Source organism: Ursus arctos, unplaced genomic scaffold (assembly GCF_023065955.2).
Source record: "Ursus arctos isolate Adak ecotype North America unplaced genomic scaffold, UrsArc2.0 scaffold_18, whole genome shotgun sequence".
Classification (NCBI taxonomy): domain Eukaryota; kingdom Metazoa; phylum Chordata; class Mammalia; order Carnivora; family Ursidae; genus Ursus; species Ursus arctos.
In genome coordinates this window covers 34,777,025-34,793,338 of record NW_026622852.1, presented here as the reverse complement: position 1 = coordinate 34,793,338, position 16,314 = coordinate 34,777,025, and the positions used below count along the sequence as shown (strand labels likewise).

At 39.3% G+C, this 16,314-nt stretch overlaps 1 protein-coding gene across 2 annotated transcripts in view; it reads right to left on the bottom strand.

Moving 5' to 3' along the window:
* Positions 1–250: 250 nt before the first annotated feature.
* SLC44A1 (solute carrier family 44 member 1) overlaps positions 251–16,314 on the bottom strand; it is a 190,867-nt gene continuing 174,803 nt past the window's right edge. For both annotated transcript variants that reach the window (XM_048223005.2, XM_026506082.3), the window contains exon 16: positions 251–1,130. In XM_048223005.2, coding sequence (XP_048078962.1) covers positions 1,116–1,130 — 15 coding nt within the window. In that variant the 3' untranslated portion in view covers positions 251–1,115. The remainder of the gene's footprint in view (positions 1,131–16,314) is intronic.

Here is a 16,314-nt window from a genome sequence, read left to right as displayed (position 1 = left end):
GAATACAGTGATTATCTCAGCATTACAAATCTTTAAGTAGTTTTTCAGTCCAATGGAAAAAATAATAACTTGGCCTTAATGAAAACTGTTGGCTTTCTTCCTAAGTCACCTAAAAGAGGGATCAGCTAACTTTTTCTGGAAACACCCAGAGAGTCAATATTTTAGGCTTTGCAGGCCATAGGAGCTCTGCCACAACTATGCAACTAAGCCACTGTAGAGAGAAAGCAGTCACAGACAACACACAGGATTGGACATGGCTGTGTTCCCATAAAACTTTATTTACAAAAATAGGTTGGGGGCTGGATTGGACTCACAGGCCATAGCTTATCAACCTTTGACCTAAAAGCACATCGTGTTATTTTTCTTAGAAAATAATTCCATGATTATTCAAGTGCCTCTCAATCCTCCCTGATGCTCCGTCTCAGACATTTCCCATACACAGATAGCCCCATCCCGGGCTCTAGTTACGAGAGGAGTACAGGTGATGATACGATGGGCTAATTATCCCTACAGTAGTGACAGGTAAAGCAGCGTGTTCAAGTGAGGGATCTAGATCGAGCCCTGTCTCCGCCAGCTGTGTGATCTGACACAGAGCGCACGACCTCTCTGAGCCTCTCTCTCTGTTTCTTCGGAGGCAAAATGGAGAAAGGAGGTGCAACCCAGGATTTTTGTGACGATGAAATGTTTTCAAGCATCCAGCCTACCGACTGGCAAGGAACAGGCATTCAATACATAGTTATGAACCCACACTGGCTCTATAAATAGCCCGAAGGAAGAGAATTCCATTGTGGATCCAGCCTTCAGGCCAATAGCTGCGCTGGAGGGAAGCCGCAGCGAGCGCACAAACATACACGGGGCTAGATAAGAAGGCAAAGCTGACTTTGAAGACACTGCTGCGAGATGGAGTTGTATCAAATACTCCGATGAATCATTTACGAGGCAGCCCCACTGCGCCAAAGCCACTTGGCTGTTGGTGGTTGGGCAACGTGGTCGCACGCTTCCAGTGAAGTAATGAGATCCAGCTCTTCATCCACACGCTCTCAGCAGCTGGTGAGTGGGAGAGCCTCGTGTCAACAGGCTCTTCTGAGTTCCCTCTTCCGGGCTCATGGGACCGGTCACCTTCGCTTCAGCTGAAAAATAAACACATCAAGAAAATGAATGCTTCTCTCCTAGGGGAACACGACACCAGGAGAATCGATCAATAACAAGAAATAGCAGGGGTCATCTTTAGAGAAGACGCTGTGAAATGTAAGAAGGCTACACACACACACACACACACACACACACACACACACACACATTAACAAATAAGAGAAGAGCCTGAATTCAAATCTTGATTTTGTGCCCTCATCAGCTGTATACTTGGGGTCTAGTTATTTAACTTCTGTGCCTACGTTTCCCCCTGTAGAAAACGAAGATTGTCATGTATGTTCCTTTACAGTTGTGAGAATTAAGTGCATTAATATAAAGTGCTCAGAGCACGGCCTGAATGATAATGAATGTCCACCAATATCGGTACCAGCATTATCCTTTGAAAAAGATGTTTTTAGAATAGCTGAACAATGGACTCGAACACATCATGAGTCAAATTCAAAAGGAATCTGAAAAATCCACATCTGTGGCACTCTCAAAGACCCACACCTGAAATTCAAATGAGACTTTGGATTTCTCTCTTCTGTGACTCAGCAGTAGGACAGGTCAAACCAGGATAATGGGTGTTCCTATTGTTCGGTTCAATTCAAGAAATGGTGACTGAGTAAAGTGTACCATTGTTGACAACGATATACTGTGGTTTTATAAAAAGATATCCTTATTCTTAGGAAATACACAATGAAATCATTAGGACTAAAGGGACATGATGTATGCAAATTATTCTCCAGTGGTTCAAAAATATTGGCTGTACACACATCCATATATATGTGTATATATATATATATATGTACACCCAATATTATATATAGATATATATAGAGAGAGAGAGAGATGTTGAACAATAGGTGTAACAAGAGTCTGTAGTGTTCTGTGTACCATTCTTATCCCTGCAGCTTTTCTACGTTTGAAATATTTTCCAAATAAAAAGTTTTTAAAAACCCATTAGGATGGGTTAAAAATAGAAAAGAAGCATTGACTCCAGCTCCACTATCAAACAAGCGCCGGGCGGCTGCAAGGACAAGCAGAGGTGACAAGACACCAGGAGAGTTTGGACTTGAACAAGGGGACATACAGCAGTTCTGGGATTCAAACGTGCAGCGGAGCCAGGCTAAGATCGCCTTGATACACGTCTCCCCCATTGGCCCTACTTGTCCCCAGGCGCCTAACACAGGTTGTATGTAGCACTAAGAATAACATCGCATGAAACCCTTGCCCTACATTTCATTTTAGGGTTTTCGTCTTGAGACCTTTGTTTCACATGCCAATTACTGCCTTTTTGCTGATCCCCTGCCGCAGATGTCTCCCCATCGTCAATGCATTTTGCAAAGTGCTGATAGAATAAATCCCTTAGGGGCGCCTGGGTGGCTCAGTCGTTAAGCATCTGCCTTCGGCTCAGGGTGTGATCCCGGCGTTCTGGGATCGAGCCCCACGTCAGTCTCCTCCGCTGGGAGCCTGCTTCTTCCTCTCCCACTCCCCCTGCTTGTGTTCCCTCTCTTGCTGGCTGTCTCTATCTCTGTCAAATAAATAAATAAAATCTTTAAAAAAAAAAGAAAAGAATAAATCCCTTAGTCACTGTTCTCACTGCATCAGTTTCTCACTCAAAAAATGACAATGCTTTCCTAGGCTCCAGAACACCTCTTCTAAATTTGGCTGTCTCATCAGGTCCACGTTTTATGGTTTTACATATTTTGATTTGCAGGTTCAACTTTCAAGATTTTTTTTCCTGCCACTGAAACTAACAGAAGCTGTGATTAGACTGACATCTGAAAGTGATGGATGCTTAGGTCACCGTCTTGTGGCCGGAACACTAGGCTCAGGCCAAATCTGTAATTTGTCTGAAATTGAGATAAAAGTTTTTGCTTGTATTTTTTTAATTTAAATGCACTTTTTAATTTTAGAACAGTTTTAGATTTACAGAAAAGTTGCAGAAACGATACAGAGAGTTCCCATAAACCCCATACCCTGTTTCCCTACTGTTTCTATCTCATATCACTGTGTACATTTGTTAAAACTAATGAACCCATATTGGTATATAGTAATTAATTAAACTTTACACTTTATTCAGATTTCATTAATTTTCTTTAATGTCCTTTTCTATCCCAGGATCCCATCCAAGAGACTATGTTACAGTTAGCTTTCCTCCTATTTTAAGACAGCAAAATAATGTTTAAGAAGCCAAATATAAATAATGTGTGTAATCTTTTTTTAAACATAAAATGTGTGTTTATTTCAAGCAGTCGAAGTTGGTTTAACACTAAAATCTCACTATATAGCCAATTAATAGCATAAAAGAAAATGTATGTATTCATCCTTATAGATACAGAAAAGGAATTTGATAAAATTCAACATTCATTCATGATTTAAAACTCTAAGCAAACTAGGAATTTCCTCTCTTTTTAGTAGCTTTTTATTTCGAAATAATTTTAGACTTCTAGAAAAGTTGCAAAGAAGAGAAAGAGCTCCTGTATCACCTTCACCAAGATTTGTAATTATTTACATTTTATCACATTTGTTTTATTAATGCCACTCTGTCTATATTTCTTTTCTGAACCAATAAAAAGACATGATATCTCTTTATAATGTGTGTAGCCTGATTGAATAAGATTTTATATGACACTTTGATGCAATCATTATCTTTCCTACTGCCCTTGGACACGAAAAAACTCATAGCCTCTAACTCATCCCGAAACATGATTATAACATTCATTTCAAGACTCCCTGAATTTTCCCTTTATGTCAGATCCCTTGGGAGCCCAGATTTCATGTCCAAGACTAGATCTAATTAGCTGATCCAAGAAAGTTTTCTTCCTATAGAGGATACAGCAGTTGTGTACACGGGATCTCACTCAAGATTTCCTGAAGTCTCGTGTTTGCTACAAACACATGATGCAAAAGTAAGCTCTCACTACCACCATATATAAAGTAGCTCAGTAACATCACCGCTGGTACTATTCCCTCACCGGCCAGGAATATTAGAGTGTCCTTGATGGAAAACCATGGTATCAGCTGCCTTAAAGCTGCCGGTGACTTTTCTCTGGTTCAGTTTTAGGGAGCCTATTCACCTTGCTCATAGAGCTCATTAGCTCATAGAGCTAATTAATAGGCAAAGTTTCACTGCTCTTTCTAGCCTCCAATTTAACATTGGATCTGCATTCCTTTCAATACCCTCATTTTTCCCTGCAGAGCTGGAGTAAAAAGAAAGCGTTCACGATAACATCTCACCAAATGGCCATATTTTTCCCACCAGGAGTGGGTAATTTACCATTCTCTCTCTTAAGGAAGAGAAACAATACCCCTTTGTTGGACCATTTTTTAGATGACACCTGAACTTAAATGCCATATCTGTTAGTACCCTACTAGCAAATAGTATCCTATTAGCAAGGAGCTATTAGTTATAAAGATTTCAGATAAGAAACATATTTGACAGCAACTCTTTCCAAATGAAATGCTAGGCATCGAATTTTAAACAGCCAACATAGGATTTTTACCAGTTCTGTTCTTTAAAACTTTTTGATGTTTCCCTTGTCCGTTTAAAAACCCAGGATAAAATTAAAGTGAATATTTACAAAAAGAAAAATTTATTCATCATTTCACCATTGTAGCATACCTATTTCAGGTTTATGACTTCCCTTTTATCTTTGGTCAAGCCTGCGTTCTTTTTGCCTCACATTACAAATATTTCCTATGTCTCTGGTATTCCTATATATTTTTAAGAGTTATATAATATTTCACTAAGTGGATGTATGATTATTATTTAAACATTTCCCTAATGTGCTTTAGAAGGGCAAAGACTTTTGTCTATTTTCACCACTGTACTCTAAACATTTAAAACAGTGCTAACAAGGGGCACCTGGGTGGCTCAGTTGGTTAAGCAGCTACCTTTGGCTCAGGTCATGATCTCGGGGTCCTGGGATTGAGCCCCATAGCAGGTTTCCTGATCAGCGGGGAGTCTGCTTTTCCCTTTCCCATTGCCCCTCCCCCCTGCTTGTGCGTGCTCTCTCTCTCTCTCAAACAATAAAAGCCAAACAGTGCTGGCAAAAAGTAGACACTAGGTACATATTTGTAGAATGAAAAGTGAATTTAAATGGTTTCAAATTTTACTCTCATGTATTATTTTTTTAATCATCCTTTCTTCTGACTTAATTTTTTCTCATTCTACCTCCTTGAAATAAAAACAGTTGATCATGATTATTATTTTTTTGTGTGTGTAGAAAACATTTAGAGTGATCAATTATCTTTGGTTATGATCTGGTATGGTTGTTATGATCCCATGTAAATTCCTTACATATCTGAAATGTCTTTATTTTACCCTCACATTTATTTCATAGTTTGGATAGATGGAGAATCTACAACAGAAACCATTTTCCTTCAGAATTTTGAAGGTGTCCTTCCGTTTTTTTGTAGTTACCAGTGCTCTGTTGAGAAAGCCATTGTCATTCTGATTCTTGATCCTTTTTCTATGTATAACATTTTTCCCCTCCCCTCCTCTCCCTTGCTCTCCTTCCCTCCCTCCCTCCCAGTGGGCCCTCCCCTGCAACCTCTCTGGAGTGCCTATAATTTGGATGTTGAATCCCCTGGAATGAATCTCTAATTTTATCTTTTCCACCTTGTTTTTGCCCTACTTTCTGAGAGATTTCCTCAAATTCATCTTTTTTTTTTTTAAAAGATTTTATTTATTTATTGGACAGAGATAGAGACAGCCAGCGAGAGAGGGAACACAAGCAGGGGGAGTGGGAGAGGAAGAAGCAGGCTCATAGAGGAGGAGCCTGATGTGGGGCTCGATCCCATAACGCCGGGATCACGCCCTGAGCCGAAGGCAGACGCTTAACCGCTGTGCCACCCAGGCGCCCCTCAAATTCATCTTTTAACTCTTCTACTGAGTTCTACATTTTTGTTCTGTTGTTACTTTTTAAGAATTCTTTTTTTCTCTGAATCCTCCTCTTTTAAATAACAATTTATTTTCACTATATAATCTTTTCTATTATCTATCTGAATTTAGTACTTTTTAAAAAAATATATTTATTTATTTGAGAGAGAGAGTGCTGTGGGAGGGGCAGAAGAAGAGGGAGAGAGAGAATCCTCAAGCAGACTCCCCCCTGAGCATGGAGCCCAACATGGAACTCAATCCCAGGACCCTGAGATCACAACCCGAGAGGAAATCAAGAGTTGGCTGCTTAACCGACTGAGCCACCCCAGAGCCCCTGAATTCAGTACTTTTTAAAATGTTTTCTTCTACCTTACTTCTGCTTCCTCCAAGTCATTTTTTGTTGTTTTCTCTTTGTTTTGATCTCTCTCTTGTCATAGAGACTTGCTTCAAGGGTCTGGCAATTCTTATTTAAGAATGGGGCACGAGGGGCACCTGTGTGGCTCAGTCAGTTAAGCAGCTGCCTTGGGCTCAGGTCATGATCTCAGGATCCTGAGGTTGCCCTGCATCAGGCTCCCTCCTCAGTGAGAAGTTTGCTTTTCCCTCTCCCCTCTGCCCCTCCCCCTGCTTGTGCTCTCTCACACTCTCTCTCTCTCAAATAAATAAATAAATAAAATCTTAAAAAAAAAAAGAATGGGGCATGAAAAACTATTGGAAGTCTTTTATTTGTGGGTAGATTTTATTACTGAAGTGCTTCACTAAGGGTGATCTGGCTGGGCCTTTTATTTGGAGAACTCGTGTTAGTTTCTTTAGGTATTTTCCCTTGGCCCAGTCAGATTCCCCAGAGAATAATTTTCCAATTTCCTACTTAGTGGGCAAAGGCCCAGTTACTAGAATTTCAGGAGCTATAAGGCGGAAGAAGGCCTCAGGTCCTCTCTTCCAGTATTCAGACTTCCAATTAATCCCCTGATTTAAGCGAGGTAGCCCTGCTTCTGATGTCCCCTTAAATTCTATTGTACCCTCTTCAGAGAATACCCCTCTAGCTGTCTGCTGGGGATAAGAAGGGGCAGTTGTCTGACTTCACAGAATATAGGATGGTGTCTGGAAAAGTTTATTTTTTAATATACATTTAAAAATTTTAATTACAACTTAAATACAATAAAGTACACAAATTTTAAGTACACATGGCTAATGCATTTTTACATGCGTATGTATCCATGTAACGTCCAGATTGACATACAGACTATTTCCAGCACTAGGAAGATTCCCTCATGCCCCATCTCAGTCAAAACAGTCCACAAAGTAACCATTATTCTGTCCTCTTTTACCACAGATGACGTTTTCCTGTTCTTAAACTTGAGTTAAATGAAGTCACACTGTATGTACTCTTTTGTGTCTAGCTTTTTGCTCAATATTGTATCTGTATGATTTATTCATGTTGTTTCAAGTTAGCTATAACACATTCTTTTTCACTTCTGTGTCGTATGCTATTGTTTAAATATACCACAATTTATTAATCCATTTGACTGTTGTGGACATGAATTATTCCCAGCTACTATTTTAAAATTTTTATTATATTTTTTTGAAGACTTCATTTATTTTTATTTATTTGACAGAGAGAGAGCACAGCGGGTGGAACAGCAGGCAGAGGGAGAGGAAGAAGCAGATTCCCCATGGAGCAGGGATCCCAATGTGGGGCTCGCTCCCAGGACCCCAGGATCATGACCTGAGCTGAAGGCAGACGCTTCACCGACTGAGCCACCCAGGCGCCCCTTTACTATTTTTTAAAATTGAAGTATATTTGACATAGAGTTTCTTCCAGTTTTTGGCTCTTATAAATCACCCATCCATGAGGATTATTAAATACATCTTTTGGCACACTTATGCATGCACTTCCATTGAGCACATATACAGAAGTGAACTTGCTGGATCCTAGGACATATATTTATTTTTAGCTTTAATAATATAGCCAAATAAGTTTCCAATGTGCTTGCGCTGATTTATTTTCCCATGAGCAGTGAATGAGAGTTTCAGTTGCTCCACAACCTAGCCGCCACCTTAAATTTCAGCCATTTTGGTGGGTGGGTAGTAGTATCACACTGTGATTTTAATTTGCATGTCCTAGATAACTGAAGACGGTAAGCATCCTTTTACATGCTCATTGAACATTTGACTGTCCTCTTTCGGGACGTGCCTGTTCAAGTCTTTTACCCATTTGGGTTGTTTTCTTCTTACTCATTTGCAGAAGTTCTTTATCAATTTTGGATAGGAACCCTTTATCAAGTGGGTATTGAAAAATGTCATTTTTCCAGTCTGTGGCTTGTCTTTTCTCTCTTAATGGTGTCTTTTGATGAACAGAAATTCTTAGTTGTTATAATGGCAAATGTAAGGCTCAACTTTAAGCAACTTAAAAAGGAAAATTTTTTTCTAAAAATCAGGGCTGTCTTGGGGCACCTGGGTGGCTCAGCTGGTTAAGCGTCTGACTCTTGGTTTTGGCTCAGGTCATGATCTCAGGGTTGTGAGATGGAGTCCCATGTCTCAGTGGAGTCTGCTTGAGATTCTCTCCCTCTGTCCCTCCCCTGGCTCATGGGTGTGCGCATGTGTGTCCTCTCTCTGTCTGTCTCTCTCTCTCTCAAATAAACAAATAAATAAATACATTAAATCTTTTTAAAAAAAATCAGGGTTGTCTTTCTGGGTTTGCTGTAATGCACTGTAATAAAACTTGTGCTGAGCAGAAAACCATCTTTGTTCCAAAGTTCAGAGTTATGGTTCTTGTTCCAGCTGTAATCATAATAGAACATTACCAGATACAAACTATCGCGTGCTACTCCATCATCTCTGGGATCCAACTCTGGATGTTCTGGAAAACCACATTGCAACAGAACTTTTGGACAAAACTTCCAGGCCCAGAGAATCATTGTCTCTGCCCCCTTCTCTTTATACCTTCCCTATTAATAACATGATATCCTTTTGGGTGTTTTCTTCAATCCTGCAGATGCCTCCCCCCACCTACCTTCGACAAAGTGAAATAGAACAACAGACATTCTGTTATGCACAAATGATAAGGTTTTATTATTTCTAACAAGGAGTGGTCTGAAGAGATAGTTGGCCTACAAGGTAATTATTGACAAAGAGAAGGTCTATAAAGCAACAGTTCAAAAACTAGAGCCACCATTCAACTGTTGTTAGCCTATGAAAAATGATAATAGAGTCAACTTACTGTTTTTGGTAACCTTGGAAAAAGTTGGAAATACGCCAGAAATAGAAGTCCTCAATCAAGACTGGTTTATTGTACACAGTAGAGAACAGGAACTCAATAAATATTTATCAGATGAATTTGAGGGTGCTGGGGTGGACATGTGGAGTTATACCTGCTTAAAATTTACCAGGCTTCAAATTCTTTTAGCCATACCATATGGACTGGAATTTGGGTCTTATTTGTCCATTTGTCTCTGGGAGGCTCTTGGAACTGGTCAGAGTTACACTCTCTTTTCAGGGGCAATTCTGAATGGGAAGGATAATTATTTTTTAAACTAATGTTTTCCAAATGAATTTATAAATTTAATAGCCTTCTAATTAAAATTGCAGAGACCTTTTTGACAGTAAACTGTTACCAATTGATTTTACACATCAAAGGATAATGAATGCTATATGGAAAAATAAAGGATATTAACCAGACAGGGAATGTGGTGGTGGGGTTACTATTTTCTGTAAGTAGTTCAAGGAAGGCCTTACTGATAAGGTAACATTTGTACTGAGACCTGAGGCAAATGAGGGCATGAGACGTGTGGAAGCAAGTACAAAAGTCCTGAGACATACCTGGTCGTACAAAGAACAGCAAGAAGCAGGAGGAAGTCTCCAGGTGGAACACAGTGATTGAAGGGAGAATGGTAGGTAATGACTTGAGAGCAGCAGTGGGACTGGGTGGAGGGTGAATCATGTCGGGACTCCGAAACTTTTTCAATTTATTCTGAGGGCGATGGCAAGCCTTTGGAGAGTTTCGAGCAGAGGACTGAAGAGATCTGACTTAGATTTTAAAAGGATCCCTCTGACTCTTGTGTTGAGAATAAAATGTAGAGGGACAAGGCTGGAAGCAGAAAGATGAGTTAGGAACCTGTTGCCATTTTCCAGGTAAGAAATAAAGAGTAGCAGCAATGGAGGAGGTGAGAATGATTGTATTATGGCTCTCCATGGAAAAATAGAGTTGACAGGATTTGCTAATGGGCTGGGTGTAGGACGTGAGAGAACAAGCGTGGTCAAGGATGATTCACAGTTTCTGTTCTCAGCAAATGGAAGGGCAGAGTGGCTGTTTACTGAGGAGAGTTCGTTTGGGAATGTTAAATTTGCCACGCTTGTTAGAAATCCAAGTGGAGATGGCAGGTAGGCAGGTGGAAAGGCTTAAAAATGAACCTGCATTTCATCTGGAAGAATAATGGGCAAGAGTTGCTATTAAATAAAATTTCAAAATAAAGATTAAGGAGGGAACTGGCTTCACAGATACGAAAGTGCAATCTAAAACTACAATAAACAAAACTGACACAGGAAACCAGAGATCGATGAAACAAGAAATATGCCTTGCAACAGTTCCTACAAGGCTTCTCTGTGTTTACAGATTTAAGCTTTGATGTTTTTACTGTTTGTAGTGAGCTCTAAATCTCGGTGATGATTCATCTCTAACTTTGTTCAGGTATGCAGTTTTTTCAATGGAAACTTCTTTATTGCTCTTCCCTAAACATACATAATTTTTGTAAAAAACTTAAAGTAAAACTACCCTCAAATCCCTCCAGGTTTTGAGATAATCCATTTTTGGTTTTGCTTTTTTATCCTTCAGGTCTTCCTTCTATTGCATAATATGAATTGTGTGCCCTGTGGTTGTGGAAGTGCATCTCTCAGCTGTGAGCGAGCCTAGCTAATATCCACTGTGGAGATGTGAATGCGGCTTTGTTTTATTTTTTAATCAAATTCCCAGTAACTCATTACAGGTTACAACAAAGGTAGCTTTGTCTCATTTTTCAGATTCCCAGTAACTCATTAAAGCTTTCTACAGCATTCAAGAACATTGAGATGTATTAAAATATGGAATAACTTTACCCATATCACAGTCGTAATCATAGTAGCTAATACGTAGTCTGTAGAATGTTTCCCAGGTGACACACCTCACGCTAAATGCTCTGTATGCGCCATATATTAGGGTCCTCTCTACAATACCTCTTTTATAGATGGGGAAACGTAGGATTTGATGAGCTAAGTAACTTCCTCCAAACCAAAAAAATAGCAGAGCCGGAATCTGAACCCAGATGTGGGAGATCACAACGTCCAAACTCTTGGCTACTACTACACTTCCTGGAAATATGAAGGAGTCTACTGCATATGATAAAACATCTTTACAAACCAGTGGGGGAAGGGATGAATTATTCAATAAATGATTGGGTAGAAATTTGTTAAATATTCAATATGGGCCTCATTTCATATTGTATAACAAAATTATTTCCAGCCATTAATAAATATGAAAAATGATAGATAAAACCATTAAAACAGAACATAAACCATGCATTAATTTTAAAAAGAAAAAATGGGAAAAAATAGAAGAATATCTAGGTAAGTATTTTATTGATTTAGGAGAATAAGGAAAAACTTGAACAAAAAATTGGAAAAACAACACAAAATAAATTTGTCTATCGTAAAAATTTAAACCAATTGTAGATAAAATATCACTAACAAAATTAAAAGACAAATTATAAATAAGGAAAAATACTTTAGATGATGTATGACTGAAAGAGTGCCAATATCCCTAATATATGAAAATCTTTTATCCAACAGTAAGGAAAGCAGTGATATCTCAAGAGCAAACTTGGCAAAGGACCTGAACAGAGAATTTACAGAAGAGGAAATATAAAGGGCTGATAAATGAATGCAAAATATTCGATTCACTAGCAAAGAAGTGCAAGTAAAAACAAGAGACTGTCATTCATCTTCTGGCTTTAGGGTTATCAGAAGTGAATGAGAATGGTGTTATGAGTATCTGCCAGGTGTGGGAAAATGGGGACATTCGTAGACCTTAGTAAATATTTACTTTAGTAAATTGGTACAGCCTTTCTTGAGAGCAATTTGGCAACATGTATCACCATTCATAAAGAAGTACCTTTACCTTTTGATCTAGCGGTACCGTTTCCAGAAGTCTATCTTAAGGAACCAATCAGCAGTATGACAAATACATCTCTACAATCAAAAGATTATACATAATCTAAAAGTTTAATGATAAAACACTAATATAAGGAAATATAAATCCACTATTATAAATCATGTTTCTGAAGAATATTGAATGATCTGAAATACGTTTGTGTATATATACATACCTGCATATAATGTTAAATGGCAAGGACAGGATATGAAAGTTTCTATGTGTGTATGTTTATTATCAACTCTGTGGAAATGAGACATAAACGTGGATAAATATAATAGATACATAAATGTATAGTAGGAAATAAACCAAAATCATAAAAGTACTTAATTCTTATTAGGAGGATGCAGAATAATTTTTCTCTCTTTTCTGGAAATAGCTGCTACATATATTGAAAGGAAAATGTGTTACTTTGATCATCAGGTTAAACCTTTAACTTAACAAGAGCCTTCTAAAAGTTCATTTCTTTTTACCTAATAAGTCATTCAAGTTCCAGGAATGTATCCTTAACAATGGACAAAGATAAAGATTCTATACAAAGGTGATCATGTTAACATTATTAATAATTCTTTAATTTTGAGAGGGAACTGCTGAATTTATTATAGAAGAAAGACTGAAGAAAATATAGTACATAAAATGAAAGAAGGTTATCAATCTATTAGCCCTGTTTGCAAGGAATTTTTTATAACACACAATATAATTCTCATATTTTATATTAAGGAAAAACAGAGGATAGAAATTATTTAATATGTATCTAATTTACTGTAAGCTTTTATTTTCAATATGCCCTGAATTAGACAGATAGACAGATACATACACACTCTCTCACTCAGCAAGAGTAAATGAGGTAATGTATCTAAGGACCCAGAACAATGACTTGCTCATAAAATGTTTTCAGGAAATAACAGTTGATATTATTTAATAGTTATTTTTAAAAATGAAAGACTTAGGAAGCAAAGAAGTAGTGAGGAACCAAAAATGTGTGGGCAGAGAGAGACTTTCACATCCTCCCAGTCAGGGGAATTATTTACTTTATAATTTAAAAATAAAAACCACAAAACAGATTACATTTTTAGGACTTCAAAGGAATGTAAATGCCAATGTAAATCAAAGATCAGATAAGAAGAAATAACGTTCTGAACGGCGCAATGCGCTGAGTAACGCAGCAAATTCCCTCCTGTGGCTTAATGACTATGATATTGCCACCTTGTGGAATTAGTGATGCATTTCACATCCCAGGGAACTGGAGATTTTATTTCGAGGTCATTTATACAGAAAGCCTAAATTCTACAAATATTCTTACCAAAAAAATTAATATGCAACAAGAAGAGATCAGACATAGATTGTTCAAGAATGTAGAAATGTAGAAAATGATATTACAGGGAGTTTGTTGAACAAAAGAAATGACCATAATTCTATCACTGTGAAGTGATAACATCATTTAAAAATTATTTTTATCATTTCATCCTACTTTTTAAATTTCTTTTTTTCAGTTTTTTTAAAAGATCTTATTTATTTATTTGACAGAGAGAGAGCGAGAGAGCACAAGCATGGGGAGCTGCAGCTAGAGGGAGAGGGAGAAGCAGGCTCCCCACTGAGCAGGGAGCCTGATGCGGGGCTCAATCCCAGGACTCCGGGATCACAACCCGCACGGAAGGCAGACATTCAACCCCCAAGCCAAGCAGGTACCCCAGCCCACTTTTTAAATTTCTAAGTTAATATCATCTCATTAGCATTTTCCATGCTGTTGCATCCTTCACAATGATTCTTTAATGGTGACCTACCATTTTATTAAATTGATGTGCCATACCCTGGCTCAATATTCCCATAATGCTGGGCATCTAATCTACTTTCAAATAAAAGGTCAGGGGGCGCCTGGGTGGTGCAGTCATTAAGTGTCTGCCTTCGGCTCAGGGCGTGATCCCGGCGTTCTGGGATCGAGCCCCACGTCAGGCTCCTCCACTAGGAGCCTGCTTCTTCCTCTCCCACTCCCCCTGCTTGTGTTCCCTTTCTTGCTGGCTGTCTCTGTCAGATAAATAAATAAAATCTGTAAAAAAAAAAAAAAAAAAAAAAAAAAAAGGTCAGTTTACTGTGATAGTTTCTGTACAGGTGGATACTAATGTCTTTATTTAGTTATAAAAACTAAGATACGTTCTTATTATGAAGATAATACACACTCAGTATTTAAAAGATAAGCGAAAATAAACTACACTTACCATTTTGCAACCCAGAAAACCACTGTAGCACCTTGCAGGTCTTTTTACCACACACAAACATATGTGTAGAATATATACACATTTTTAAAAACAAAAATGGGATTCTATTACTATACAGTCTGCTTTTTTCATTTCAATTTACATCCTGTGCAACTTTCTATGCCGGTAAACATTATTTTTATGACAGAATGGGACTCCATTTACAGGTTAATTAATCGCACACATGTACTCCATAGTACAACGTTCTGGCCTGCACGTTATTGAACGTGATGATTACAACTGGATGGAGGTAATAGGCATGAAACAAACAGCGGAAGTACCTGCAGTGGCTGAATTGGGGTAAAAAGCCGTGAAGGAAAAGAAGAGGGTAGTAAGAGAAGATGAGGTACACAGGGTGTTGAAGAAGGTCTGTCTGAGGGAATAAGGGAGGAAGGAGGGATCAGTCTGGACTTGAAGGACATGGATGGCATGTGAATGATGAGGAAGTACCTTCCAGACCAAGGGGGCAGCCTAGTTGAAGGCCCTGAAGTGGAAAAATTCTTTTTTTTTTTTTTAAGATTTTATTTATTTATTTGACAGAGAGAGACAGCCAGCGAGAGAAGGGACACAAGCAGGGGGAGTGGGAGAGGAAGAAGCAGGCTCCCAGCGGAGAAGCCCGACGTGGGACTCGATCCCAGGACTCCGGGATCACGCCCTGGGCCGAAGGCAGACGCTTAATGACTAAGCCACCCAGGCGCCCCTGAAGTGGAAAAATTCTTAGCAAGCGCTGGAAACGGAAAGATGATGGACGTGGCTGGCGCTCGCTGAGGCTGAGACAGCAGAAGCTGGAGGGCATCGATGCCATGGCTGGGAGTATGTATTGTATTCTCACCCTGTGGCAGGTACGTGATCTGATTCATATTAGAGAAAGCTCGCCCTGCCTATTCTGTGTAGGAGAAGGGATTGGGGGACAAGAGCGTAAGACAGGAAACTAGGTAGGGGAGCACAGCACCAGTCTAAATAAGAAGTGATGGGGTCTAGAGTAGGGTAGAGGTAGGAACAGGTGGATACGAGATGTAATGGAGTTGGGGGTGGCAGTAAACACTGCATCCAGGATGCTGCTAGCATTTATGGGGTCAGAAGCAAGAGGACAAATGGAAGACCCTATTCCCATTCTTTTCCCATCCCTTGCTCCAGCCCACACTGGAAGGGGCTTCTGATGCTCCGCTGTAGACTCCTGAGCTCACTAGTCCAAGCTCCAAGCACACCACCTGCCACAGCCAGGATCCGCCTTTGGGAGGAGGTATCTGGAGAAGAAACCCACTCAGGCCTTGTTGGGAGGAGGGAGTACTAGGGGCCTGGGTTTCTTCAGTGTGGTCTCAGGGGAAGGAAGTAGGCTTTGGGGGGCCATGTCCCCTCAGCTCTGCGGACTTTTTGCCCTGTGAAGGGGTCAGAGGGAGGAGGGCAAGAGTGAGGACCTGATGCTCAGTGCTACTTAAGGCAGTACTGATTGCATATAGTTAAAATTAACTTTGAAAAGTCTCATAGATCATCTGTAAAGCATAGTACTGTATGTTTTATGTGTATGACCCTATATCATCGTTTTCTAATTTTTCCTTGTCCATGTTTCTCTATGTCTCTCAGTTAATTTCATCCTACATGACGTTGATGGAGTCATCGACACCCACTTCCCTAGCTACTGGAACAATATATTTCCTTTGTATATGACAGGTAAATCCTTGAAAGCATTCATAGCTGTTTCACACACTGGCTTTTAGGCTTGATGGCATGTCTTGCCTGCTTAAGTTAATGCATCTGTAAGATGAGTCCCTGTATATGTTGGAAAATGAGAGGATTTAGAATAACAGTTGAAATAGAGGGCGGGAAATTTAGGAATGATGCTGGATTTCCAGCCTGAGCAA